Source organism: Chelon labrosus (assembly GCF_963514085.1).
Source record: "Chelon labrosus genome assembly, chromosome: 15".
Taxonomy (NCBI): Eukaryota; Metazoa; Chordata; class Actinopteri; order Mugiliformes; family Mugilidae; genus Chelon; species Chelon labrosus.
The window spans coordinates 1,180,864-1,200,560 of record NC_140348.1 but is presented as its reverse complement, the minus strand read 5'-3'; the positions used below and the strand labels follow the sequence as shown (position 1 = coordinate 1,200,560).

General features: G+C 38.2%; 1 protein-coding gene across 2 annotated transcripts in view; it reads right to left on the bottom strand.

Moving 5' to 3' along the window:
- Positions 1-19,697, bottom strand: part of pdzd8 (PDZ domain containing 8) — a 40,586-nt gene that overhangs the window by 8,922 nt on the left and 11,967 nt on the right. For both annotated transcript variants that reach the window (XM_084561611.1, XM_084561612.1), the window contains exons 2-3: positions 19,034-19,159; positions 14,798-14,900 (exon numbers count right to left, since the gene is read on the bottom strand). In XM_084561611.1, coding sequence (XP_084417737.1) covers positions 14,798-14,900; positions 19,034-19,159 — 229 coding nt within the window. The remainder of the gene's footprint in view (positions 1-14,797; positions 14,901-19,033; positions 19,160-19,697) is intronic.

Genomic DNA, 19,697 nt, shown 5'->3' with positions numbered 1-19,697 from the left:
CAATTGGCATTTGCCATAGAACACCAGAATTGCCAGGTCTGCGACTGGCGCCCTGTGCTTTTCACATATGAGAGCAGGTTCATCCAGAGCGCATGTGACAGACGTGAAAGGGTCTGAAGAAGCCGTGGAGAACATAATGCTGCCTGTAACATCATTTGGCATGACCAGTTTGGTGGTGGGTCAGTGATGGTCTGGTACGAATGTCCATTGTCCACTGACCTAAATCCAACAGTACACCTCTGCGACATAATGTTCCAGTCCATCCGACACTGCCAGGTTGTACCTCAGACTGTCCAGGAGCTGAGACACCATCTGTCATCTCATTAGGAGCATGCCCTGACATTGTAAGGCATGCATACAAACACATGGGGGCCATACAAACTACTGAGTTGCTGCTAAGAAATTTCAGCAAAATGGACTAGCTTGCTGCATAATTTTTTAACTTTGATTTTCTGGCTGTCTTCGAATTCAGCCCTCTGTATGTTGATCATTTTAATTTCCATCAAACAATGTGGCATGCTTTCAATCTTAATACATTACCCAGTCCATTTTACTATAGATATCCAGCGTGTTTTTTTTCCGATTAAGATGCGATTTGTTTTCAAAGAGTCCATTTAATTTTTGGGGGTTCTTAGAACCCAATGTTTACAGTATATTTTTCAAGGTTACATGTAACATGCTCCGATATTTAATTACGTATGACTAACCTTTGTTTGCTACAAGCTTCTGCATCACCACTTGATATCTGTGTACTGTCATCTAAGTTGAGAGATCACAACAAGACTAGGACAACACTAGGTATTGGATAGAGAATTTAGTGTTCATGGTTCGGTCTCTTGGAGTCTCTTGTGTGGGGGTGTGCGTGTCTGTGTGTGTGTGTTAATCTGATCTTGCTCTTCCATGAAGACTGTAACAACATTGCAGAACCAACAGGTTGCTCTGGGGGAGAATGTGGAGGCTAAACCACTACATTACACAACAGCCATTACATAGTGTCCAGGTAGGTTCAGTTGGTAAAGCTCTGAATATGAATGAACAGCAGTAGATGCAAAACACAATGATATTCTAAGTGGAAGAGCACTTTTGATAAGCCAGCTAATTTTACAGGATAGAAGAAGCATCCAATCTCATCACAGTCTCTGCAAATGACAATGTGGCTGAACACAGATGCCATGTTTAGCTGAGGAGGTTTCACATTTAGGCATAAGGTAATATCAATCTAGTTAAACATCTAACCCTTAACAATAGTTTAACATTCTAAATATAAGATGCAGTTATGTGTTTTTTCTGAGACGCTGAGTCCAGAAGGAAATATTAGTGTATAATTTATGCCACCACATGTCTTTAGTTTTTATATGTATATTTTACATTTGTATCTTATTCCTTATCCCTACAATCATTTAATGGTACTGCCTGGCCAAAAAAAAAAAAAAAAAGTCGCCACCACAAAAAAAGTTCACACACTCTAATATTTTGTTGGACCACCTTTAGCTTTGATTACAGCACATCAGGGAAGAAAAATCCATTGATAGAATAACCTGGTCATTCAGTATATTCAGGTAGTCAGCTGACCTCATTCTTTGGACACATAATGTTGCTGAACCTAGACCTGAGCAACTGCAGCAACCCCAGATCATAGCACTGCCCCCACAGGCTTGTACAGTAGGCACTAGGAATGATCACTTCATCTGCTTTTCTTCTTACCCTGATGCGCTGGTTCCCCACTATCCTTCCAGTTTTTAATAATTGGACAGTTTTTAACTCAGTTTCTTCAATCTCCTTTGATGTTTTCTCTGCTTGATGCATGCCAATGATTTGACCCTTCTCAAACAGACTAACATCTTTTCCTTGACCACAGGATGTGTCTTTAGACATGGTTGTTTAAGAAATGAGAAGCTACTCATTGCATCAGTTGGGGTTAAATAACTTGTTGCCAGCTGAAAGACAATCACCCATGCAGTAATTATCCAATAGGAGGCTCGTACCTATTTGCTTAGTGAAATCCAGGTGGCGACTTTTTTTTTGGCCAGGCAGTGTATATTCATCATAAAATGATGCAATTGTCCTCAGTAATTATACAAACACCGTGAATGAAATAGGAAATAATAACTTAGTAGTTGCAAGTAGCATGATAATACTGAATTAATTAAAATCAGTAAAAGTGTGCATCATACTTAAGTGGGCTGCACATTATATCAAAATTTTATTATTTCTAAAAAAAAAACAATGAAAACAAATTTTACGAAATGTATGACACCATGAGTTTATCCACGCATGTATTTTCCCCGGCCTGTGTTTGGGGATTTGTTTTTCTGGCAATATGTGTTTTATGCGAAGAAATAGGGTATTTCAGTTATATTTGAACTAAAAAGAAAATACGAGACAAACATCAATAAATTCCCCCTGCCCTCTGCTGCAATCTGAAAAAAGTGAAGTGTCTGCTTTGTGATTGTTCTATTTATTATCCATCACACGATTCACTGGCATTTGGAAGATTGTGGGGAGTAACTTCAGATCCTGCCAGAGCTGAGTGGGTCAGCTTTTGCTTGGCAACTTAGAATTCACACTTTAAGGGCAGAAGCATATTTCTGTTTTGGTAATAAGAGCTGAAAGGTGATAGAAGCAGTATCACTGAAGAGCAGCTCTGTAGCTGTGTGTATACAGCTGTGTTACTGGCTGTACTGTGGCCATTGTGCTCTCAATAGATTTACAAAAAACATGAGTCCATTCTGCTCGAGAGCAAATAGGGCCAATCTCCATTTTACACACGCAAGCACCCGCAAGCACCCCCCCCCCCACACACACACACACACTTAAACCATCAATATATGTGCAGTCACAGACACACACGTACCTAATTATGTGGCAATCCACACCAAAATCCAGCAATAAGCCAAGTCAAGTCAAATTTATCATAAAGCACATTTAAAATAAGTGCTGTACAATAAAAAAAATGTTGTTTTTCAGCCAAAGGTCCAATCCTACGTCTCCTTATCCTAGGCATTTGCTTAATTAATTTAAAATTCAATGCATGGTCCAAGCATAAAACGAGAAAAGGAATGTTTGTTCTGCCCAAAAGTACAAAATGACTACGATACACCTTGAAATTTCAACCTGGATTTTAGATCCATACTTTTGGCCATCATTGGTATCAATTAATAGTAATTCATTGATAGTAATGATGGCCAAAAATATTGATGCCCTGAAACACATGACACAAAAAATGCTTGTTGAGTATCCATTACTGTAAATTGTTCTTATTGGTATATAATCATCTATAACTACTAATCCCAAAGACAGGTAATGAACTTAAAAACTATTTTTTTTTAAAGTTTTTTTAAAAACAGTTATAAAATCTTATCGGTCTGGTAGCAGGGACAATTTAAGGTGTAAGGATATGGGCTAAATGGTAAAAAGGTCTTTATATAGCACTTCTCTTCCTCAAAGCCAACTACAGTAACAATGACAAATCTACCCATTCGTTGGCACAATCACACACACATTCACACACCACTGCCAGGCAAATGGAACAACTCAGGGTTCAATGGAAATTTCTGGCTTTGGAATTGTTATAAAAACTGTGTTGACTAGCAAACTTTAGAGTGCAGAGTTGTAGTATTTCATTTATAAATGCTAAAATTACTAACGTAAAATATATGTTATGTTCTTTTGAAAAACTCCACTCTCAGGCAACATCTGAAGCAATTGTTTCTATGATTTGTAACCAGGTTTATTATTTCATGTATTTTAGGATGGACATCAGCCATGATGATTTATGACACACTGAATACAAAATTTGTGGCTACTGCAACTCTATAAGTTGTGCCGACTATGCTGATTCTCCACCTTTGTTGTAGAGACGCAGAGGGGAAACTCAGTGGATGGTCGATGAATACCATGTAATAATGATTGTGAATATACACACTGCACAGGAAATATAGTAAGTATATTATAAACCTTCATTTTTATTTGATTATGTTTCTAGAAAATTATTAAGGTGTTTTCCTGACTTCACTGAGAAAATAGTTGTTTGCTGTTCCTCTAAATTGCAGAGTTTAATTGTTGCGCAGAGGTGCTTTCTCTCAGGGCTAAGCAGCAGTGACTGAACTAACCTTGTTACAATCGACTAAGAGAACAAGCAGCTCCTGGTTTCCTCGTCTCTGAGCAGAAAAGACAAAGAACGTAGTGACCCCAAACTGTCCAGATGTAAATGCAGCAATTCACCATCTATTTCAGCTTCTCTTTTATCTGCACTGCCACAGAGAACAAATGAAAGGTTAATATGTTCAAATGGCTGCTATCACTACTTTAAAGTTCTCTCCTTTACCTCCAGGACAGAAACCCAGACAAGTCTTCCTTTGTTCCCCTGAATAAGACTCGCATTGTGATAAAAGACATCTTACACTTTCTGTTACACACTGACATAACATGCTTCCTCCAATAAACAATGGGGAGAACTTGATGAAAGTTGACATTGTTTTTGCTGTCCATGAAACATAATGAAAACATGAATTAATTGGCTGTCAACAAATGCACCTGTTTGTATTTTTTTTAAATTGAAATGTCAAGGTGTTTTAGAAAATTCAATTTTTAAATGTTCTCTTTTTCTTTTTGTGTGCAAGCAATTTGTTTTTAGTGAAATCCAATTTATGTGTGCTGTGCTCTGCGAAAGACAAAGATAAGTACATTAGCAAATGGAAAAAACTAGATCACTGCTAATGGTTGCACTTGTAACCATACACATATATTTAATTAGAATGGGTTATAAGTCATGTGAGTGTTACGTGTGTAGACTGCAGGGAGAGGTGGCTAGCTGCCGGCTGGTCTGAGACCTGGGCTTGACAGATCGTTTGGGTGGAGCAGCATCTCCTGTTGTTTGGCTGAACATCCTTCTGTTCTCCAGTAGGTCTGGGAGGGTGCATGTGAGATGGAGAGGTGGGGGTTGAGCAAATCCTTTTCCCTGTCACTGCACTGCGTGGTAATTTAATCTAATACCACATGTCAGATCGATTTGTGTATGGTTATAGGGTACAAGTCGCTGCGAGGCAAGTGCGCAGCAATTCCCTGTCACATCCAATTAGCAGTCCTGGTGGTGATAGGGATGGGGTGGGCTGAGGATGGGGTGCATGGCCAGTAGCTACTCAGGTGTTTATGTGGGTACTTATTAAGCTTGCTACCAGTCATGATGTTCTGTAGTGCGTGTTCTCAAACACACTACCACAGATAGGTGGTACAGAGTTGTCCAAATGCTGAAATAATATTAAAGCTCACTGTCTGCTAGTATTAGCTGTCAGTCAGTGTTCAATAACTACAACACAAATACAACAGAGAAAAAAACAGAGCGAGAGAGAGAGAGAGAGAGAGAGCGACTACGGTTATATGCTACAGATACAGGAGATTCTTGACAATAACAATATGTGGAACAGTGGAAGCTAGTGCAACTGCAGCAACAGGTCTGCTGTGACAGCAGAGAAAAACAGAGCAAGATAATTATTAGGAACATTTACAGATAGCCAATGGCTAGCTGGCTAGAATGAAAGAAGTAAACAAAAACTACATGGGAAGAAAGGTATCTGAATACCCTGCACCTTCAGAATGACACATCCTCAATTCCACTTACAAAAAGTAAATAAATAAATGAGTGCATGAAGGAGAAATGGGTGGCATGTCTTTCTCGAGCAAAATCACTACGGAGTTTAGTTTTGCCCTTGTGTTTGTGGTGTGGTTCAATCAGGATTTTCAAGTTGCTTTTTTTATCATAGGAAGCAGGTTTCAAAAGCTTTAAGAACAAAGGAGTTGTTATGGAGACACAGGGAAACAAAAAGGTGTTTTGCCTAATTTGCACTTGTATGGACAGCAACAGTGGTTTGGTCGCCCACACCATCCCTTTTGTAGCACTGTCATTGTCCTGCCATTGGAAAATAATGACCGTTACGTCATCCTAGTTGATTAAATGACAACTAAATTCTAACTAGTTCACCGATTCAGAAATAGAGCAAGACACCATTTCCTTCATTATCAAGTTGGCATTTCGGTCTTTCCTCTCCTTTGAGCACCAGTGCCTGTCTGTCAAGCAAACACGGAGCCTATCTTCCTCCTCAGCGAGCTCACCAGTTGATTCAGAGGATTGCCCAAGTGTCATTTTGCCTCTTAGAAGCTACAAGGATCAATTTGACTGCTTGACCTCATAATATTTACTTATCATTCATTTAACATTTGCACATTTTGTCACCTAATTTCAGCCCACAAGTAAACAGGCTACAGGCCTCTGCATCATTAACATCCTGCTGGCCCTTTGAACAGCCATTAAAAACAGCTATTCATAACAGCCGTCTTGCACAGATACTCATCCCTCAGTGGACTGAAGAGGAAGGACACAACAAAAATAAATGCTCTTATTTCATCTTCTGCTGCGCAATACATCCTACATAATATCATTTTTTGTTAAGGAGAAGTAGAAACTACAAATATATTCAGTGGTTACCATCACTCTAAATAACACTGACAGAGCAGAGGAAAAACAGACAAACCTACGTCATATCAGTTGTCAGATCCTTGTCGATGGAAAGAAAGGGCATTCACAGTAATTTCATAAATAAAGAGCCTGTATTATCTCCAAGATAACACAGTTTGTGAAACAAACGTGAACTTATTGTGATGCATACAAATCTGGATTTTGGCCAAGATACATATTTGAAAGGTCATTATTCAGACAAATCATATAACGTATATATACTTACGCCGCTTCAATAACTGACAATCGTTTCGATATTGCCTACTAATTGCCTACTATGGATGGGCAAAATACAGCAAAAAGTATCATGATATTTCATGGTTTCAAGAATTTAACTGACAATATACCTACACCATTGAACAACATCCTTTAGCAGTAGTTTTTTGAATGCACAAGACACAGAACCAATCTTTCCTATCTTTCTGAGCAGCTCACACAACATTTGTAAATATGTAAACCAATTTATGAATATTAAATAAATAATGCACTGTACACTATGGCTTCATTCCTTCTGACTGTGCTCTTATTATGATACTTCTGATTTTTTTTTCTGATTCTGATTTAAATCTTTCCGCTTACAGAAAAAAAGCTGTTAATGACCAAGCCCCAACATATCTATACCATATTATTCCAGTGGAACGGGTTTACTTGTAGTGTCCAGAAGCAGAAAGGAGGCAGAGTCACTGGCTATCAGGCTCCTCTCCTAATGTGAATGTCATTCTCTTTCCTGTAGTTTGTGATTTTTCCTCTCTGTTATCTCTGTCCCTTTGCCTTTCTACAAGTATTTTTGGCTTCGTAGCTGCATGTTTCTGTTCTGTATTTACTTGTCCCACCAACCTGTCAGTGTTTATTGTTCATTCTCAATGTCCATTTTTTTTCCATCTCTCTTCTTACTTTAACTAGATGAGGCAGACAGCTGCCCACCCTTAATCTGGTTCTGTCTACGTTTTTGTATTCCTGTTAAAAAGTAGTTTTTCCTCCTCACTGTTACCAAGTTCCCGCTTAAGGAGGAAATCAATCTATAATTATGACCATACTATGTAAAATGCAATAAGAGGATGTGTTATGATTTGCAACTATATAAATAAAATTGAACTGAATTGAACTAACAGGTCATTTCATTTCTAATGAGAAACCATGCCTGTATGATCAGAAGAAAAACACAGCAAATGATAACAGCAAGAAATCTGTAATATGGCTGTGGCTCTGTCTGTCATGCACATGGCGGTTGGTCTATTGAGTTTCCTCTGAGGTGGATTGATCAGTGGAAAAGCGATTAGAAACAAACAGCTTGTGGGACCAACGTCTCATGTCTTTAATCTACTCTTCGCCTCACAGCGAGCCATTGTCAAAAAGAATTAGAAGAGGCCATTTAATTGGCAAGGCAAAGCGGAAACGGGTGATGAATGTGTCACCTGCTACAACTCAATGTGTGTTACAAAAAATGACAAAGGTGATGGGATTTTTTATTTATTTTATTTTTTTAAGAATAGACAACTGATCCATCCTAAAGTCCTTCTGCAGCAGTTAAGTTCAGAGTTATAAAGACATATTGTCAACTCCAAGTAAAACATAAGAGTCCTGCAACAGATGTTATTGCCCACCACCATGAACTGATTTACAAACTCAGTTACTACGTGGCATGAAGACATGAAGATAGTGTGACAAAATAAATCGACAGAAGCACAGTGGTAAGTTCCCCATCTGGAAAACCTGCCAGTGCCAAGAAAAATGCAAAACTTTGTGTTTTAAAGATGTATTTTGTACTACTGTTTCACCATTTTCTTTCTTAACTGTTCAGCATTTTGGTTTTAAATAAATAAACATGATAAATGAATGTGGATGTCATATGAAATACACTGATTTCATTCTCACTCCTTTTTGAATTCCAAAATGATGAGAAGAAGAAAACCTGTGGCTTATCTGGTGCTTCAAGCACTAGATGACTCATTGTTAAGGGTTGTGTATGTGTGTTTGTTGGTGTGCTTTCGTGTGTGGCTCCTCATCAACAAACTGTCTTTCATCGGGTGTTCGGGGCAGATTAAAGACACCCAGAGTGGAACATCAAACAACCACTGTAATGGGGAGGGAGGGGTGTGTGTCTGTGCATGTCAGTAGGGGGAGGGGGGGGTCAAAGATGCAAAATCCCATATATTAAATTTCCTGGTCTCCGTCTCTGAGCCGGGCTGTATTCTGTGTGTGGGTTTGGGTGAATATTGACTGTCACATGAGAGGTTAAGGAATAGACACTGGAAGAGGGAAAGAAATACGGTCTTAGTTGATCCTGAGGTCTGGGTGACAGCTGTGTACAAGGCTCTTAAATGATTTCAAGATATAACTGCACACCAAAACCATGAACAGATACCTCGGATATAACAACTGCAATCAGTTCCCATGAAATTGCAAAAAATTACAGAATTTCACAATTCCTTTACTGCAGAATTTTGCTGTAAAAATTCCTTCTTTTAAACACGTCCCATCAGTCTGGTAACACACATTTCATCATGGGGCATGTTTCAACCAATATAGAGAAAAAAAAATCTAAATGCAGCTGGAGAGTCCTGTCGGAGCCACTTTGTTGTAAACAAATTCAGTTCAATGGCACTTAGTCACTTAAGGTTGCATTTATATGCATCGATATCTACAATAATGATAATGCTGTACACCATAAATGACACCAAAATGAAAATGTTTGAAAGTGATTGCAATGCTCATATAACATGGCGTAATGCATTACCTTTAGGTGAAAGACAATCGTTTAGTCTTGTATAAGACATTTTTAATTCAAGACAGCAATTTTCACACTATGTACTTGGCAATACATACATAAGGATGGCAGAAAACTAGACCCACAATCATTTAACGAGTACCTACTGTAAACTGACATTTCTTGCAGATTTTTTTTTCAGTATTCTCCAAAATATATTACCATAGTGAGTCATGATTCTTAATGGTATAACCATTATAACACTCAAGACTGAAGACTGAACTGAATTCAATATTTCTAACAGCCTGTTAAGTGTGCAATATGATAAGTCATACTCTTTTAACTGGTATACTATAAAGACAATATGAGATCTTAACAGGGGTGGCGTTAACTGAATAATTTCCGTCATTGACTGTTTTTTTAAAACTGCGATGGAAAAATGTGAAGGCCACCTGTCATTTTGACAGATTGCAATTCAGTGACGTTATTAACTGGCTCTTGTCTCTAATCGCAGTTTGCATTCCAAACATCGCAGAACTTTTGTCAGTGCACGATTTCCTGGTACATCGATTACACTGATGCATATGTCAGAGCTCGGCTAACGGTTCGGTAGCCTGATGAAAGCACGTTGCTAGGACTGATGGAAGGCAAATGTTATTTAAAAAAAAAAATAAAATACCTGATGGAAGCCTAGGTAAAAGTGGGAGATAAATATCTAGTTGTCATATTGATCTAATCCTTGTGAGTCTGACAGAGACGTTAAATGGAAGACTCATGAGGAGCTAGCCATTTTTTCCCTAACCTCTGAACTCACGATGACTGATCTTACACGGTGCGTCTGCTTTCAAGTCTGGGAACCTGGATGAGTTTGGGCTCCACAGAGTGGAACATTCAGGCTCACGCAGCCGTAAATACAAACATTTCTTTTATGCAACACAAAGCCACCCATTGAGTACAACAAATGTTACACAACAAGATGTTGAGCTGCAGGGTGTGCACACACACACCCGCCACATGTCCCTTCGGTCAAGCTGTCAGCAAGCATCAGCAGTGAGGGCCGACAATGGAAACGACAGGGCAGATGCGCAAACACGCCTGACAGACACCACCACGCCACCCCACCCGCAAACTCAACACACCATAAATGAGTTATAAAACACACACGCACACGCACACACACACACACACAATCTGAAACTGTAATGGAACAGGGCTTCATTTACCCTGAGCCGTGTTGTGCACATTCAAGTACACACAGTACAATGAAGCGGCCAGAGTAAACATTGACAAACGGGAAGCAGCAGAGATATTATTCTCTATATAACAATTATTATAATGAAGAATTCATCCAAAGCTTCTGGGCTGTATGTTGTCACTTCAAAGCCTTGGTATACTTGACATTTTAGGTCATGTCGAAATATAAGACTGAATTAGATTTCTCTAATAATGTAAATGTTTTTAAATTTTATAATATTTTAAACAACATTTTGCTCGACCACTTATATCATTTTTTTTTTTGTACTTTCACTGCGAAAATTAACATGTATTATTTTTAGCCGAGTGGTTCAATTAATTACCACAATTACATTGTGTAATTTTTGGTGGCAAAAGGTGACCACCTTGAAGCAAACCTGTCATCAAAATAAATGGTAGCTATTTTAAATAACCTAAAATACATATTCTGGTTTGTTTAACACTGTATTGTTTACTACATCATTTCATGTGTTCCTTCATCATTCTGATGGCTTCAGTATATTTATCTACAATAGAAATAAAGAAATCTCATTCATTGAGAAGGTGAGTCCAAACATTTGACTGGAACTGGAAGTATATGAAGTGTATACATAAAAAAATATTTAAAATTTTATAAACAGGGATTAACATTTAACGAAAAACAAAGTGCAATATTCAGATAGCCTGTTTTATCTTATCTTAAGGGTTTTCACAGTGAAACGGTAGGAGAAACAAGGGAGCAAATTGTTTACAGTTTACAGGTTAACAGCTAGAGAGTAGTCAAAATATGTATCTGGAAGTGCTTCAACTTCACAAGGTTGATGAGGAGACCCTGTCTCCTGTATTTCTTTCATTTTGATTCTGGTGGCTGAATAGTAGTCAAATTTAAAACTTCTGACCATAAAGCAATGAGAAGCACAGACAAGAATCAATACCAGCAATAACTAGCCAACATCAAACCTCTCAGCAGTTGTGCACAATTACAACAGTGAATATATAATATTTGCACAATGAAAACAATACTACAAAACACACACAAAAAAAAACAAATTAAAACAACCCTTTCTTTGATAGGTATGCTCATAACTGGTATGGAGTTTTTCCATTGTGTGGGACTAGAAACTAAACACTGATATGCAGCTGGAAGGTAGAGATTTTAAACCAGCCCTGAATAGCATGTTCAACACAGTCTAATGGCTCTTAATGATTAGAGCAGGTTCCCTGTGGGAAGACAGACACATGGTGCAATGAAAAGCAGGAATTCACACTGGTTAAAATGAGGGAATATTTAAATGGCATGAAAGCTATTAAAACACACAACACAAACAACTGTCATATCTGGCAATCATCAGTGGAAAGAGGGAGAGAAAGATGGCGAATTGACCTTTTGCAGATGGTATAGCCTTTAATCCTTACTACAGAGTCCTGCTGGGGACACGCAGACTGGAGAGGACTGATAAATCAGGCTCAAATGCCAACATGAATCTGCATTTGTATGCGTATATTAACAAAAAAGGGACACAAGTGCTTTGAAGTGGGTCCACTTGGAGAGGGCTGTGCTGATGGCTTTACTATGGAGTGGTAGAGTGGAACGGTTCGCATATTCATTACTTACTGCAAAGCTGACTGCCGTGGCCTGGTTCAACCAGTCCAGGAGGACGGCTTATACTGTATATACATTGTGTGTTACACAAGTCTATGATGAGCAACGTCAAACTTCGTTTCATTGTTTCATTTTTTAGAACAAGCTACAGCAGTACAGCTAGTCCAATATATATAAACAATGAAATTAAATAATACTGTCCAACCAGCTTCAACACTTCAAATTTCTATAAGTGTTTAAATACAGTTCTTAAATATTTCCACCACATTTACTGCCCTGCTGTACTTTAACATAAGGACTATAACTTTAATGCTGTATGCATGTATATACATTATTTGTTTTTATAACCAGGCCAATGTGGCAGATTTTGTTTCCATTGAACTGGAATCTATATACCACATGACTACTAGCAAAGCTGTAAGAATCAATGTCCCTTTCACACATTCCCTCGTTTCTTTTGTTGAATTCACATGGACCAACAACTTCGATTTGAGTGTTACATTTTATATGTTCAGGTTTATGAAAAAAAAATAAGGTGTATCATTTAAATTTTTATTTACAAAGTAAATATTAACTCTGAACTCCTGTGCTTAAAAAAAGAAATATACAGCACCTATTTTGTAATTGTGTTTTTTGAATGAGAGACGGAAGGCAGAAGGAAGGTTAAGCGAAGAGTTCTGAGATTTCACTGCCCCCTGCTGGACTAGGATTTAACCAACATCAGTAAACATAATATGAGAATACAGCACAGAACAATTACTGTTCGATGCAATATGAATGATCTTTCAGCAATTGCAAATGTCATTCAGAAGTGTGTGGCGAGGATTTTGGCATCAGGCTTTACTCGAGCAAGCGCCAGTAATTAGGCCTGACATTTCCCTCTAAAACGCTCATTAGTCACTTCCAAACAAGCCTGATGTGATAACTGTAATATCTCTAAATTGTAGCAATTAGAAAAGGTTTGCCGTGGGGGCCTGAAAATTTACTTTGCTGCTCAAAATGTCAACAATGGGACAATCTCATCAGTGCCAGAAAGATGAAAACAAGCTTGTATTAATGTGTCAGTATGACAAACGGTCCAATCTGGAGCATCTACAGAGGAAGTGTTTGTGTTATATATCTGAGTGCCTGAAAAGCTACAACCTAGAGGTTACATCGATACAAATGTATTTTTCTAAATGAATTAGTAATTCAGTGACTCTGCTTTCATACAATAACTTTTCTCCAACACGTATTTAAATGTTACACATCTGTCCCAAGAGCTGTAACGATCTCAGTGGTTATCTCAGTCCTTGCAAGTGTTAACAAACCAAACACGTCTACATCTTAAAAAACAGTACTGATATACTGATATACGGCCACTGGGAAAACTCCCTAAAGAATGGTGATGCAGTGCCCTCTGTTGGTTTGGATAGTGGACTGTCGAAAAGAATGTAACCACTCGTATTGTGCAGTAAGAGCTTAGATAGATAGATAGATAGATAGATAGATAGATACTTTATTAATCCCGAGGGAAATTCAAGCATCCAGTAGCAGTAACATACATTGAACATAAAATACAAAAGCTATATAAAAAATAGAAAGTGACTAGAAATAAAATGTTTATACAACTATAAACTATGTTAAAAATATAAAGTAACCTGTTAGAAATATAAATATAAAGTGACCTGTTAGAAATATAAAGTGACCAGTAGAAATAGAAGTTTTTTTTTTGTTTGTTTGTTTTTTTATAAATATGAGAGCTACAAACGGGAAAAAATGAATGAAAATCACAGTCACCAGATGTAGCAGAGGTAGACAGACATGGTAATGACAGAGTGTCCATGACAGAGCTTGACATGTTGGGGAGGATAGGAGCAATCACTTCAATTTTATTTATATAGCGTCAATAACAATACAAATCGTCTCAAGACGCTTTACAAAACCCGGCCTGAAACCCCCAGAGCAAGCTTGAGGCGTCGCACAGTTTGACTGCATCTAGGACTTCCAAGGCAGTTGTCACAAGTTCAGTTGCTGTAGAATATTATTTTAGATTAGCAGAACCACGTATGTCCAAGCTTATTTGTAAATTTAAAAAATGGGTTAAATAACCCAGACACCATGTGGAGCTCACAGTGAGTATAAACACAAAGACCTCCTTCACTATTTTGTTTTTTTTCAAAGCAGATTGTCCAGGCTTCAGTGTAGTGGAGACAAAGGCAGTGTCATTATGTTCAACTGTTATAGCTGAAACTGCATTATCAGCTTTAATAGTAAATTTAGTTTACTGTGAATAAGCTGCACTTGGCTTACAGGACATTTTTAAATTGTATTTATTTTATTTTATTCGCCCTTGGATTGCTCCCACCTGGAAGACGTTAAAGTGCAGCACAACCCGCCTGTAAAAAGACTCCAGCAAAACATGCTGTAGTACAATGGTATCAAAACAATGAAACCAGCCTTAACTGCACCTGTCAAAAACAATACATTACACTTGACCCTGGTATTAGTTTGTACCTTCTATATATTCCATCTACTTTATGAAGAGATTTGTACATAATATACAGAATGCAGACTACCATATCTGTTATAGCAGCTTAAACAGTATTTTCTTTGTTTTCTAAGTTATTTTAAGTTAAGATTTAAAGATAAGTCTTTTTCTCAAATATCAGCACTGTTGTTGTTGTAATTTTGGGTACAGTTAAAATTCAATTCAATGACACATTAGAGTGTCAGAAGTTAGAATGGAGAAAGCGCTCACCTGTTTTATGGAACTTCTGGTCTTCTCTTTCCACTGGTGGCTGCTCAGCTCCAGCGTGCAATGAACATAAGTTTCTCTATCGTAGGAGCCCAGGATGAACAGTCTGCAAGAACACAACGCAGCATGTATGAGAACTACAGCAACTGAGGTAATACATGAAGCAATGAAATCTGTTCATTGTCTGAACTGTCAATGCTCTCAATCAGCTACTTTATGACTTTATGAGCCACTTATGAACACAGGATTTTCTACTGTAAAGTTGGAAGATTCAATTCACACTGAACTGTCTCTGTCATTGTTCAAAGGCGCTACACCGACATACATCAAGTGTATCCCACAGATACCTTATCAGTTTGGGATCTAGTGAATCTGGAGGCCAGGTCAACACCTTGTGCTGTTCTTCATGTTTTTTTAGTTATTCCTTTTTGTGTGTGTGTGTCTGTGTCAGGCTGCATCCTGCTGGGGATGACTGCTGCCATCAAAGAGTGTCATTGCTATGGGGTGGGGGGGGGGCTGGGTCAAATACACCTGGTTATCAATTTATTCCGTACAGTTGGAGGCAGTCAAACAGTCCAAAGTAAATGTTCTCTTCATGAAGATACAAACTGTTACTGATACAAGCTGCAGCCTTTGATACCATCTCCCACAACATACTCCTCGAATGGCTCGCCTCCACTGGTATCACAGGCACCTGTCACAACTGGTTTACGTCATATCTCTCCAACTGCACAGAGTATGTCCAGCTTAAACAATTCAGATCTCACCCTTCACCCTTCACCCCAGGAGACCCCCGCTACTGTTCATCATTTACCTCCTTCCTCTTGGTAATATTTTCCGCATATACAAGGTATGCTTTCACTCATACACGGATGACACCCACCTCTGCTTGTCTACAAAGCTGACCTCCACTATTCAAGCCCCCGCCCTTTCTGCCTATCTAACCAAAATTAAATCCTGGCTCTCTTACTTCTTACAAATGAACAGCAGTAAAACAGAAGTCCTCCTAGTCGGCTTCAAGTCCACTCTAGCCAAAGTTAACAGTTTCTCACTAAATATCAATAACTCCACTCTATTTCCCTCCCCTCAGGTTTCGAGTCTAGGCGTCATCCTCTACAACACTTTATCACTAGAAGCCCACATCAACAACATCACTTGTGAAGCTTACTTCCACCTCCACAACACTCATCAACTCCGCCCATCCAGAGCACGAAATACCACATCACCCTTCACAACCAAGCTCCATCATATCTGTCTGAACTTCTCCAATTATACTCACCCTCACGATCTTCCTGCAGATCAACTTATTGCACCACCTGCCCGACTGTCTACCATGAGTTTGGTTTAATTCAGTCACACAGCTCCATGTCTTTGGAACACTCACCCACCTGACATCCAAAACATAGACTTTCTGACAAGCTTCAAACACAGACTCAAAACTCATCTTTTTAAAATACCTTACTTCATTAAGCCTGGTTTCTCTTTTATCTCATTTCTATATACTTTTTCAATCTGCTTTTAATTTTTATTGCACTGTATATTTTATTCTTGTTTTTCAAAATAAAGAAAAAGCAGAGATAAAAACCTTTAATACCTTTATTAAGAAAGATTTGTGGCAAGACAGTTCCATTAGACTGTATTAGCTTTAGCTTGGTGTACCTAATAACTATATATGTGTATATTGTTCACAATATACTACTAACTGTACTAAGTATAAGTCAAAATGTATTAAGAATTAAAATCCTAAAGCACCAATCTTTCATCAACGGATTAGACTGCTCAAACTAGAGAAATTTGAAGTTGTAAATCTTGATCCCACCAAGATATTTCACTCTAACCACAAAAAGCTGAGCTTGCTAAGTTTTTATTGATCTTCATCCACACACACTTAAGTTCTGTCAAACTAATGAGGTACAGTTTGATAGATATAGTCTATCAAACTCTAGCAAGACAAGAGCATTGAAAAGATAATGTTGGTTACATTGTGGGAAGTGTAGGATCAAGTGTTTTTGAATATCAGAGACGCAAAGTCAGGACATCTCTGTCTCCATTGCTTCAACATGCAATATTCTTTTTTTTTTCCCTCCCTTTGCTTTCTGTCACTACTGACGTCTTCCCTTCACCAGGACTTTGCCTGAGAATTATTTTCATCATCTCTTTATCTGGTGAATACTGAATATACTTTTGAATATTCCGTTACGTGTTTGGTCTATAAAATGTCAATAAATAAATAAACAAAAAAACACTGAAATATTCAATAAACTATCATGTATGATAAAGGAAGGCAGGAAATCTTAACATTTAGTTCCTGCTTACTTAAACTCACACAATGAGATTATGAATTAACTTGCAAATCTATTTTGTTCAGTCAACTATTTAATGCAGTGAATTTATGCCTGATTGTGTACTGTGATAATCTCTACAACATATTTGTGGTTGCTGCTGCCCCCTGCTGTCCTGAGGCCGTTAATGCTCCTTCAGAGGGGTTTCCTCTCACCTCTGACACCAATAATGAGATATTGCCTGACTTCTGAAAAACAGCATAGCCTTACAGAAACTTTGCAGTATTTTAGGAGCAGTATCGCCAGTATGATCACCATCAAAGGTATGATGCTGACCTTTATCAAACAGCGATTCCTCACATAAAACTGTAAATGAGTAGAAGCTTCCCCTGCTGGACATTCACTGATCTGATATAATAGGTTAATCATAGTAAACGTCTACTAACAACTCACACATAAAATATACAAATACAGGAAGAACTGCCTCCAAACATGCTTATATAAAATATTATGATGTAAGAGGGCTAAAGGAGAGACACTGGATTATTATAATGGACAGAACATGAATTATTAATAGAAGAGCTTGATCTGATCGTCCTGTGGTCTATCAAACGCATTCAACCACACTGACGCATAGGTGAACACACACATATCAAACACACAGCTCCGTTTCTCCAAGGCAAGCCTATACTCATTAATTTGACTCTTCTGTTTGAATTAAATTTTAAACTTGCCAGCTTTGGACAACCAGGAAGTGTGTCTCAGAAAGCAGAGACTGGTGAGCAAGACTTGTGCTCTGTCCAGTGTTTGTAGATGCTTTTGGGCAGGGATGCCCAAATGTCGTGTTCCATGCAAAACAAATATTTCAGACGTTAGTCTATCCTCACTGTGGCATTTGACACTTGGTTGACGTACAATACAATATCGGATAGACAGGCGACCAGTCTGATGTCTCCACATGCGTGTGTGGTCAAACAAGCGAGCTGCTGCACAACTTGGTCGTTGCAAAAGTAGTTCACAAGCCAAAAAGGTGTGGGCACCCCTATTTTAGGGGTTGAAGATGTAAAGGAAACTGCCACTGGCACAGAACTGACAAAGAAACTGATCCTTTAATCTGTGTTTTCATTGTGAAAAATCCACAATTCCACAGAATTTTGAAATGTTGATTTAGGAAACACTGGCCACAAATGCAGATAAAAATGACATACCAAATATGATGCCTATCAATAAATTCTTACCCTATGGGAAACACTGAATTTAGCTAGTAATCACAGTATCTTCATTTATCCTGCTTTGGTTAAGCAGGACAAAGGCTAGGGTTAGAGCCTCACTTACCGCCTACTGTCTTTACTGTTTTCATAAACTCCTTACTGACTTTATGAAAGACTTTAATGTCTTGCGACATTTAATGTTTTGTGTTTTTGCAAAACATTATGATCTTGCAGTGAAATTGACATTTGTTATAATTAGCATATAATATGTTACATTAAAAGAAAACACATTTGTGAGGTCACAATCACCATCTAATTCTAATCAATTAAAGATGGCAGGGTTTGAAGAAATTCCTGAAGGTGCTGCTCAATTGGAAGATGGACAACCTAAAAACATTATGCACAGAGACTGCATTAACCAATCATGTGTGAAAAAACACATTTGATATGATTGGAGGATTAAATGATTGCTCTTGTTGTGGTTTTTCGGGGTTGTAAAAATCCTGCCTCACAGTGTGATAGTGTGATTCTGATAGGGATGTAGTCATTTTGAAACAGGAACCTAAACTGTTGCTACAAAGTCAGAAGAACACTACTGTCTCCACTGCGTGGTGTATGATGATGCACTCCCAATATGAAACAAAGAGACCTAGCGCAAAACAAATCAACCCAAATCAAAGTATAAAAGAATATGTTAAGCTATGTGTCAAGACAGATTAGGCAAAGAAGTAATTCAAGTTTCTCACCTGCTACATTCAATGAGGGTGACTTTGAGTCTGCCTTCCACCAACCTGCTGTCCTTCACAGACAGATTCACATCACAGGTTGACCCCAGTGGAGGCTGAACTTGGAAGGGGAAAAAGGGCTTGTATCTGTAAAGATAAATCACAAATACACAAAAGTCAGTTTTAACTCTTGACACAATGGAGCTTTGGTAATTATGAAAAGACAGTATGAAATTTGTTAGCTGTTGTTGGTTTCATTTGTTAAGAATGTCAAAAGAAAGCAGAGTCACAGTTGAAGCAGGAAGAATGTGACTACTTCTGTTGGGTGTGGTGCCTGGAAGAGAAGCTGGCTTGAGAATTAAGCAAAACAGCTATGATGTTTGAGAGCACACAACCGTATTTTGCCATTCTGAGATTCTGGTGCCACTGTTATTGGCCTGAGGTTCTTGCTCTAAGTAGTGGACTCTGTTCTGACAATTAATTGCTGAGAGTAATCATATAAGGGATCAAGCATGGTCATGCGCAGACACATATACAAAGCTTGGGTTTAGTATATCATTTTTTCCCCTACAAATTCCTTTTATCATGCACAGGGTTTTCAGAAAGTTTCCTTCTCTCTTTGTTGGATTTAGACAACAAAGCTTCTTGTCTATTGTAGCCTCTCGGAGGACAGAAATTACTGAAT